At 33.2% G+C, this 10,893-nt stretch overlaps 1 protein-coding gene across 1 annotated transcript; it reads right to left on the reverse strand.

The window, feature by feature from the left end:
* Window positions 1–3,416: 3,416 nt before the first annotated feature.
* Window positions 3,417–10,614, reverse strand: LOC126778912 (40S ribosomal protein S3a). The gene is made up of 7 exons (XM_050502666.1): window positions 10,486–10,614; window positions 10,094–10,190; window positions 9,188–9,273; window positions 8,971–9,066; window positions 4,969–5,116; window positions 4,176–4,337; window positions 3,417–3,584 (listed from the first exon to the last, which is right to left on the reverse strand). The coding sequence occupies exons 1-7, from the start codon at window positions 10,545–10,547 to the stop codon at window positions 3,441–3,443; spliced, it is 795 nt and encodes a 264-aa protein (XP_050358623.1). The 5' UTR covers window positions 10,548–10,614; the 3' UTR covers window positions 3,417–3,440.
* Window positions 10,615–10,893: the final 279 nt, after the last annotated feature.

Raw genomic sequence — 10,893 nt, forward strand, 5'->3', positions numbered from 1 at the left:
AAAACAGTCTCAATTATCTGTGTGACTTATCAATAATCATTCTTGTTATCAGTAAGAATAATAAGTGTTATATTGTCTACAAATATTTTATACTGTGCAAAAATATGGTTTAAGATAAACCTTTGTTATATTTAAATATTCATCTTTTGAAAATGTCCTAATATTAATAGGAACTCCTGATCGAAACGTTAGTATCGAAACGAAAGTAACACAGGCAGTTTAGTGCGTTGTTAAATTTTTGAATATGAAATTTAAATTAGGCTTTTTGATTTGTATCATGGGTAGCGTCATCCGGACCAGTACACAGCCAAAAGTAACTATGATTGTGACCAAAATTAGCAGGCATGAGGATAAGTTTCGGGTAGATAAGATAAAAAAGTATCTTATATTGCTGCATTCTCAAGGCCCATTTGCACTTTCCTGATTAGGCTTAGTCATATTTCAAAAGCGCTTCGCCCAATTTTCTATAAATAAGGCACGAGTAGGAAGTACTTCTGCATTACACAAACTTATAACCCTACTAAAATTAGTTGAAATAATTACTATCTTTCTAACAGATTTGATATGGCTATGATAACGGGTAGAATTTTCATTTTATATATATTGAATTTAAAAAGCTATTTATAAGCATATTGAGGACATATTAGTTCCGGGGTCGACTGGTGCTGTCAAAATTTAATTAATTGAATTAACAAAAAACGTTAATGAACATTAATTAGCTCGGATTATTTAGTAATCAGTAGAGCATTAGCTATTATCTTACCATACGCCCCACACATCTTATAAATGATTTCTTCCAAATATCTTATAAGTATAACTTAGTCCCACTGCCTGTTTTCCTAAATCCAGTGGCGTAGCCATCGTAGGGCATAGCTATCGTGCACCAGGGCCCCGGAGCTCAGGAGGCCCTCATCTTTGAAAAGGGAGGAGATTTTTCCCTTTATTGATAACATCTGTATAATAAATATTCTGTATTTCCATGCTTCATTTTCTTCTATTAAACATAGAGATTCTACCCTCATAGACACGACGTATGGATTTAGCCTACTAGGGATAAGTTGAACTCACTGTTTCCTATTCTTGTTCCTGTCTATAATTTTGAAGGCCAATATAAGTTCAAGCTACGCGGAAAGAGGGGATGTTGGCCCGATTCTTTCCTTATGCACCGGGGCCCTTGTCCACCTAGCTACACCACTGCCTAAATCCTATAATCCTTAATTCAGATTTTTTTTGTACCTAAAGTAAGAGTAATTCATTTTGTCATAGACCATATCGCATCTTATTTAATCATCTCGATGATAATCACTATATATTACAAAACAAATTTCCTCGCCGGATCTGTCTGTCTGAACGCGTTCAACTCCAAAACAATTGAACGGATTTTTTAAGGGGTTCGCTAATGGATGGATTCACGAGAAAGGTTTAGGTGGATAACATTAATTTAGGTTTTGTGTTAATTGGTTGAAGTATGACGATTATTGAAGTTGGATATTTTTTTTTCTTTAAATGTTAATAATATCCTGGGACATTATTCACACACGGTTATCTGATCCCAAACTAAGCAGAGCTTGTACTATGGAAACCAGACAACTGATATACACACACTACTTTTCTTTTGTAAATTCATACTTGTATAGATAATTAATTACACCCAGACAAACAGACATGTTCATGCACACAAATGTCTGTCCTGGGTGGGAATCGAATCCACAACCTTCGACGTTAAAGGCCGTGTCTACCAACCACACCAACCGGCTCGTCAAATTATAACGATATATATTGTATATCAGTTGTCTGGTTTCCATAGTACAAGCTCTGCTTAGTTTGGGATCAGATTACTGGCGTGCGCCGCGTAAACCAATAAAGTTATATGTATTACGACGTGATACATAAAAGACAAAACCAAAAGGAAACTTGGCTTTAATTAACTTAAAGAGCTGTACACAATAAAGTGACAATATATAACATTTGACAAGATAAAGAGAATAGTTTAATTTCTTTTTAAATTATACGTCACGGCGACAATTTAAACGTTTTTTGCAGACCTTTATACCGTACGAAACCGTAACGGGTAGCTAGTTGATAACTGTATATAGTCGACCGTTTGTATTCATTTGAGAAAAAGGATAACTACTGATTTTCTTGAAGTTTATTTCTGTATAATCAACGTTCTGAAGTTTGTTAAGAAAATAGTTAATTTATATATATCATGTTATGTTCGTTTGGAAAAAATCTAACTAATTTGTGCCATTATTATACGGCTAAGCTACTGAACGACCACTAGGGAGCACATAGGCTTTATTTACCTAACACTTGCCCCCCTCATCCATAAAACGCGGGTGAAATCTACTGACCTTGACAGCGTCAGAGGTTATGTTAATGAATTCATCAAATAATATTGTAGTTACTTTCATGTTTTAGATGTTTAAGTAGTGCACTCATGTCAGCAATTAAAACATTAGTTACATGACATTATCACTATTTCGCGCCAAATTAGCTCAGTTACCAAGCTTACGTCTGTTCTAAAATATTATTTTTATTTACAGTTTTTAAGAAGTTAAGTTCAATTTGGATTATATTTTACGTTTTCTTAAAAAATATGAAATAGATCTATTTTTGTAATCGCCTTATTAACTCTGTCGTGATTGGTTTATTACTTTTAATTATTCCGTTTAATCTTTATTAATTTTTACTTTGTAATCAGTGTTACAGAAATGGTTGTACAGTTATTACTAAAGTAAGGCCACATAAGATTACAATTTTATAATACGAAGCTTGAGAAAAAAACATAATTAAAAGTTAAGACATACTAAAGTAAGTTAAGACTATAAGTATTAATATTCACAGTAAAAAACCTTCTTGCTTATTAATGCGAGAAAATCGTATACGTGCGTGCGCGCCTGTGGTTATTCGTTTATTTTTTACGATGAATTTTAATTATTTCTCTTTTCAATTGCATTTTGGATAATATTTGTTATAAGTTCGTGTCAGACGTAGTATAATGGAATTTTGGGCGTAGTTTGGTTTACGCACATGGAAAGGTAAGGTATGTATAAAAAATAATTGCAGTATCGATTTGAAATTGCAATTTGGTTATCCGCTGTAAAAAAATTGCATTTTTCTAAACCATAATTATTATAAATGAAAAATCTAAGGCTGCTATTCACTTGTATGTAAGGGCCGAATATTTTTTATAGATACGCTCATGATAATGAAACACTGTTTTAGAATTTATTACTAAGAGTTATTTTGACATTCTTGCTCCTTTAATCTTCGATATTATCTTACAATAACTCTTATTTACTTTTTAAAGATAATCATCTGTATTAAATAGACAAAGACAAAACAGTTGTCTATATATTTTATATTTGGAAGATGTTATTAAAAAAAAAAAGGAAGTAAAAAAAAACACCAAGTCAGTTTTTTAACGTATATTAGACTTATACACTTTCTTGTACGGGCGGTTCGTAGCCTTCGGGGCGTTCAGACTTGTCACCGACCTCACCACGCTTACCGCTACCACCTTCACCGTGGAGCTCCATCAGCTTGGCGATTTCGAAACGTGGCCTCTTGAGAACTTTCACCTGAAAATGTCACTTGTGTTTAATACTGTAGGTTGATAATCGTTTGTTAGATAGAGTGAATTCGTTTTCAGCGGTAAATCAAAAGGGAACATGAGTTTTCATCATGTAATGTATCATTGCGAGCTAGGTGTGTCATCATGAAAGATTAATTATGTAGTTAATAAGTTGAATCAAGTTTACGTCTTTCCGTGAAAGTCTGTTATGACTTAAACAAAGTCTAATCAATATTCGTTGTAGTTTTTTTTTAAACAATTAAAATTTTAATTATTCCTTTTAGAAAAGGTATTTGTCCCGTTTCTAATCTATGAATTATTTTTTAATACTTTTAAATTTGCTAAGCATGTCAATGAAATTAAATATATAGTACTAATAAAAAAAGTTTTAGATTAGCAATTAAATTATTATAAAATAGTTTCTTAAAAGAAAACTTCAATAATATGGTATTAAACAATATTATAAATTGTGTTTTATGCACTTTTTTGAGACCTGGACTCGGTAATTAATAGTTAAATAAGAATGGAAGTTGCTTAACAGTGACAAACTTGATTCATACATTTTTAGAGAATTTTAACCTCAAATTATTAAACCAACCTTTCGGATGCAGACATCTCTTAATGGATAGATGCTGTGGCAGGCCTTTTCAATATCCTTAGCGATGGAGTCAGGTATCAGCTTGTTAACAACTTCCCGGAGTTCAGAGCTGGCTACGTCACGGGTGATAATTTCACACATCTTCTTCCTGATCGCACGTACCTGCAAAAAAATAAAGTTATATGAAGTTTCATACAGTTGTAGAAAATTTATAATTTGTTATATTTATAGCATATAATATATTTACAACATATAGCCTTGTTGGTCACAAGGCTATATGTTATAAATATATACATAATAGGTTCGAATGTAGCAACGACACAAATAACCTTGTATTAATCAATAGAAAGGTATATTATTGTGTGGAAGCAGTGATATTTGCAGTTTGAAACGATATAAAGGCGATTGAACATCCTTATATAGCTGGACTGCAATTTTTCTTTTATTTATTGCTATATATTGTTTATTTATGATCATAAATAAATTTCTATAGCCAAAGTGTTATGTTACAATAGCAATGGATAAGATTGGTCTATGGCTACCATGTCTTTATATAATAAATAAACATTAGAAGGAGAAATTTTATAAGTATGAATTGGAAAGGTAGTAGATTTTTTTTTCATATTTTTCAAATGCACTGAAAATTGATTAATGCTGACAAATATACTAAGCAAGCAAGTTTTTGCCAATGGAGCTTTTAAAATGTGTGCTCCTCAACATATTGACAATATTAATATATATGTGCAGTATTATTGTTCTGTTAAATTATTGAGGTTTTTTTTATATTACATACCTGAGTGTGCTGAGCATAACAAGTCTTGCGCTGGCTAAGCGAATCCTTGTTGGTAAAACCGATGCAGAATACACGAAGGAGGTAGCCATCGGTGGTCTTCACGTCAATGTTGGCTTCCACGAGTGTCTGCCATTTCTTGACCATCCATCTGTAAACAAATTTTTTTATTAATATAACAATCATAATCAAATCATAAACCTATACAAAAAATGTCTGTAATGAGTTAATTTTTGTTTATATAAATGTTAACATGTAGCAACGACAAGAAGGGCCTTTACAGATAAAGCTGTAAGGGTACTACATCATGTGGCAGCAGATAATATTTGCAGTTTGAAACGATATAAAAGCGATAATCACTATTATATAGCTGGACTGCAATTTTTTTTAAAACTAAGTCTTACATGAAAATTTACATAATGAATACACAAGCATTACAATTTCTGTGCATTTTCCTTGTATCCAATTATAAATTATTGTTTTACATTTTTTGTACAAATACCATTCTCCTAAAATATAACGCTAAAGATTTATTCCAGTGTATGTCAAATTTATTAATACTTTATTGTACACCACAAAGAGAAAAAAAATACAAAACATGGATATAGCTTAAATAAAAGAAGCATACAATTTGACATTGATAATTTATGATATTATGTTATTTATCAAATTAACATTTTGTATGCACACTATCATACACTGGCCTCCAAAAAAATCGACCCACCTACATTTTTTGTAAAAAAGCTATCGTATGGTTTTAAACTACCACATATTTATATTTTTAAGATTGATAATGAAAAAATGCAATTGTAGGATTGTACAAAAACAGAAATAGTGCGCAAAAAATAGGTTTTTAGGTAAATATGTGACAAAACACGAAAACACAAAATTTTACGCAATTTTATTTTTTTGTGTACAAAACGATTATGCCGTTTGTTTTTAAATTTGGGTGCCTAAATCTTACTTTAATAGGGAGTGTTTCCTCCTCTTGACCTAATCACTGCCTGCATACGCCTATTAAGTGACCTGATTAGCTTTTTAATGTCTTCCTCTGGGGTCCGTTGCCATTCTTCAGTTAGGGCAGCTTCCAGTTGATTCAGGGTTTCTGGAATTGGATTTCGTGCTCGAACCGTACGTTTTAGCTGGTCCCAGAGGTGCTCTATCGGGCTTAAGTCCGGACTATTGGCTGGCCACTGCATAACTGGAATTTCGACTTCCCTGAGATAGTCTTTAACAATTCTAGCGACGTGAGGTCGTGCGTTGTCGTGCATAAGTTGGAAATTATCCCCAATATATCCAGCGTAAGGCATCACATGAGGCTCCAGAATGTCCGTTATGTAAGTTTCAGCATTAACAGCACGATTACGGAAAAAAACCAGCTCTGTGCGTCCCGTCAAAGAAATACCTCCCCAAAACATTGTAGAGCCTCCACCAAATCGGACTGTTTCTCGAATGCAACACTGAGAGTAGCGTTCTCCTGGCCTTCGCATGACGTTACGTCGTCCATCAGAGCCTACTAGAGACATTCGGCTTTCATCACTGAACAATACTGTCTCCCATTGGTCCAGTGTCCAATCGACGTGCTGCCTAGCAAATTGTAATCTTGCTTGTCGATGGGATGCTGTGAGTTTTGGTCCTGTTGCTGGCTTGTGAGGGGTTAAGTTTTGCTCTCGAAGTCTTCTTCTTACAGTATTTTCACTCACAGACACTCCACGACTTTCTCGGAGTCTACCTTGAACGTCAACAGCCGAAAGATGTCGGTTTCTTAAAGACGTCAAACCAATAAAACGGTCATCGGTCGGGTTCGTGACACGCCCCCTGCCAGATCCTGGTCTCCGGCGATACTCCCCAGTCTCCAAGTAGCGTTTGTACACTCTTCGCACCGCTGAACGACTTAATTTTAGTGTTCTAGCCACATTTCGCTGACTTAACCCCTCATGAATAAGAGCTACGACTTGAGCAGCTTCTGCTTCAGTAGCATCCATTTTTTATGTTTAAACTTATTAAAATTATTGTTTCAACAAAGTTTCATACACTTAATCAATAATAAACATCGAACCGAGATGACTCCGCGTTAAGAACTGGAAATAAACTAACCATGCACTTTGTGCACAAAGTAACGTTTTCTTATCAATACTTTAAAAATATTCCAAATATCCTCAATAACACTTACAACTCCTCCAAATCAATATCAAGTGGGTAATAAAATGTTAAATGTATGTCCCATAAGTAAAACAATCCACCTAGGTCGTCGCATAGTTAAGATAACAACTTTGTAAGTAAAAAAATACGGGTGGGTCGATTTTTTTGGCGGCCAGTGTATTAGGTCCTTACATATGAAATTAGCGTTTTGTTGTACTGACCATGTTGATCTGAAATATCTCCTCTTTGGTTAAGAATTCCAAATTCAAATTTATAAATTCATTTAGCTGGTACATTTGAGTTTTGAAAACAGTCATTCATTTGTTTTTTCCTCTTTTTTTTTTCTTTAGCGTCGCTTATTACGAGTACGAGTTCTACAGTGGCGCCAGTGCTGCATAAACAGCTCGAAGGATTAATGGTGTGTACGGTGCTGGTGTCGCAAAAGAAGGCACGGTACGTTTTTGGTTTCAACGTTTGCGTTCTGGAAATTTCGACCTTCAGAACCAACCTCGTGGACGGCCGGAGACTAAAGTGGAAAATGATGAATTAAAGGCTATTGTGGAAGCGGATCCATCACAAAGTACTTCAGAAATAGCTGCAGGCTTCGGGGTAAGTGATAAAACCGTATAAACCACTTGAAGCAAATCGGGAAAGTAAAAAAACTTGAACGATGGGTACCTCATAAATTGGAACTTGCAAACACGCGTCGACTGCTGTGTTACTTTGCTCAACGGACACAATAATGAAAGGAATTTTAAATCGAATCATTACTTGTGGTGAAAAGTGGATACTGTACGATAATCGGAACCGCTCGTCGCAATGGCTGAACCCTGGAGACCCAGCCAAATCCTGCCCTAAACGAAAATTGACTCAGAAAAAGTTACTTGTGAGTGTTTGGTGGACTAGCGCCGGTGTCGTTCACTACAGCTTTCTAAATTCTGGCCAAACGATTACGGCAGATATCTATTGTCAGCAACTGCAACCCATGAAGGAAGAACAAGCTGCTAAACAATCGCTCTAGGCTACTGCTGCTTCATGACAACCACACACTGCACAACAAACAACCACTAAGATAGATGAGCTACAATTGGAATATCTGCAATATTCACCGTACTCCCCGGACATTGCTCCAACAGATTACCATTTTTTCCGGAATTTGGACAACTTCTTACAAGGAAAAAAATTCAATTCCGATGCGGCAGTCCAAACCGCCTTCAAAGAGCTTATTGATTCTCGCCCCCGTGGTTTTTTTAGTAAAGGGATCAATGAACTACCTATGACATGGCAAAAGTGCATAGATAACAACAGTGCACTTAAATATATTTTACAAAAAAAAAAATTGACTTTATATTCCTCCCGTACTAAACGCCAATTTCATAGGTAAGGACCTAATATTATGAATTTTAAAGTTGAAGTGAAAAACATAACGAGATAAATAACATATTAAATTCATCAATCATTCAAAAACAATTTTATGACAGCGTAATACTTTATAATTTATCTTTATTTATGTGTATAATATATCAATAATTTTTCTTTATTTATGTGTAGTAAATCAATTAAAACTAATTAACATAGTTTTTATGAACCTACATTCATTGCTGAAAGCAATGAGTATAAAATTCAATCATTATTAAAAATTATGTTTACTTAAAATGTAAGGAAAAAGGAACTAGATATAAAAACAAAAGCTGTTTTTTAATTTTGTTTAGATTGAGTATAAAGTGTCATGTGAACAATATATAAGCATAAAAATTAACTTGTAGAAAAGTTAAGACCTAGCATACTGGTTTTTAATTTTTGTATGTGATTAAAATATATTATTTTTGATTTTTGAACTATAAATAAAAGTATATACCAAACCTGAGCTTGTCAGTGGTGAGGTCCATGCCGTGGAAATTGCAGAGCACATTGCGACCTTGCACATCCTCAGCAATCAGACGGAATTTACGGAAAGACCTGAAAATTACACATACTATTAGTAAAATCAATGAAATATTTTAATACCTTTAAAGTTTTAAAAGCAAATACAACTGCATGTTTTTTTTTTAATCATAACACATAAAATGCACTTTCTCACCTTTCCGCATCAGTGTCAGCCTGAAGATCAGCCAAGGAGACTTCAAAGACACGGCCCTTCAGACCTTCCGATGCGATTTTTGTACCCTACGAGTATTAAACAACTTCAGTTAAATTGTTCGTAGAGCTATTCATATAAAATAAAATATTATTTAGATTCAGTGAAAAATCAAAAGGGAACAAACTTTTTCATCAGTTTTGTATCATTGCGAGCTAGGTAGATCATCATTTAGTACTTATATATATATATTATTTTTAAAGCATGACCCCTAAGTCAATAATTGATATTACTTTTTATAGATACTTGATATGTGAGAAGGGAATAAAAATCCTTGTTTAAGTAATTAAAATTATAAGGTTGCAGTAAAGACAATGCACCACATGGTCCATTTACAAGTTAATAAGTTTAAACTAACTTTCAACTTTAATAAGCTTACAGTCAAATAAATACACTTCTATTTCAGGCAATAATGGTTGTCAGGGGATTGCAACAATCTAAAGCTACCATTGAAGATTTAATTTAATTTAACTATTGTTGTTATTGTAGTAATTGTTATTAATTGTATTTTCTTTTATAAACATAACAAGATTACAAGTTATACTAAAATATAAGCTGTTGATATATACATTAAGTCATGAAATTATTATTTAAAATGTCACATGTATAAAACCATGTGGTTCAAATCTATTAAATTGATTATTGTAAAATATTGGAGATACTTGAAATGAATGTGGAAGATGTGAATTTTAAAGGAAATAATGCAATCCATACAACAATATTTGAACGAAAATAATGCAATCTAAACAATTATAGTTTTTGATAACTATGATTTATTCACTAACAAGTATTTTTTTCTAGTAAATTTTCAAGTCTGAAGTATAAAGAGGTTATGAATAAATTACATACCTGGGTACGGTTGACGAGAGTGGTACCCACTAGTCTCTTAGTGAACATCGACGGCGCTTTAACATCGTACCAATCCTTCCTTGTGAATGGATCTACACTGGAAATGAAAAAATAATTAAAACTTAACCTTAAAAACTATTTCAAATACAATCATTATAACAAGTAGAGTACATAGTATGTACGAAGAAAGCTTTATAAAGAAAAGACAAACTGCATATATAATAATTAATATACAAATTATAAAGATACATAAGCTTTGGTTTGAAGTCTGACACGAGACACAAATTCATCCACATATATTTCGAACATCACAACTCCTAGCAGCAACATAGCAATAATAACAGAATGTTTAATCATTGAAATGATAAATTGTAAAATTATTCTCAACTTACATCTTCTTTTTAACGCCCTTTTTACCGCCTTTCGATAGGCCTTTATTTTTACCGACCGCCATGTTCAAACTCAAACTGAGAAAGACTAGGTTTTGTTTATGGATGGAGATACTGTCAATTGTCAAAATTTTGTTTATGGTGGGGAATAATATAACAGATAAAAAAATAATAGGCTAGCTCTACACATGTACACATACTAAGGCTGCGTATTCGGGATACCTTAATAAATATACTGAATAACATTACTGTATAGATTTAAGGCAATTCACGACTAATGTGTGGTATTAAAATAGTTGGATAATCTCCTAAAAAATTCTGATGCAGATACTATTTTTAGAATCAGATACCAGATAAAAATGTAGAATACCTTTTGAATGATATAAGATTATTTCCACATCTAATTAATTA

This window comes from Nymphalis io, chromosome 27, assembly GCF_905147045.1.
Source record: "Nymphalis io chromosome 27, ilAglIoxx1.1, whole genome shotgun sequence".
Lineage (NCBI taxonomy): Eukaryota > Metazoa > Arthropoda > Insecta > Lepidoptera > Nymphalidae > Nymphalis > Nymphalis io.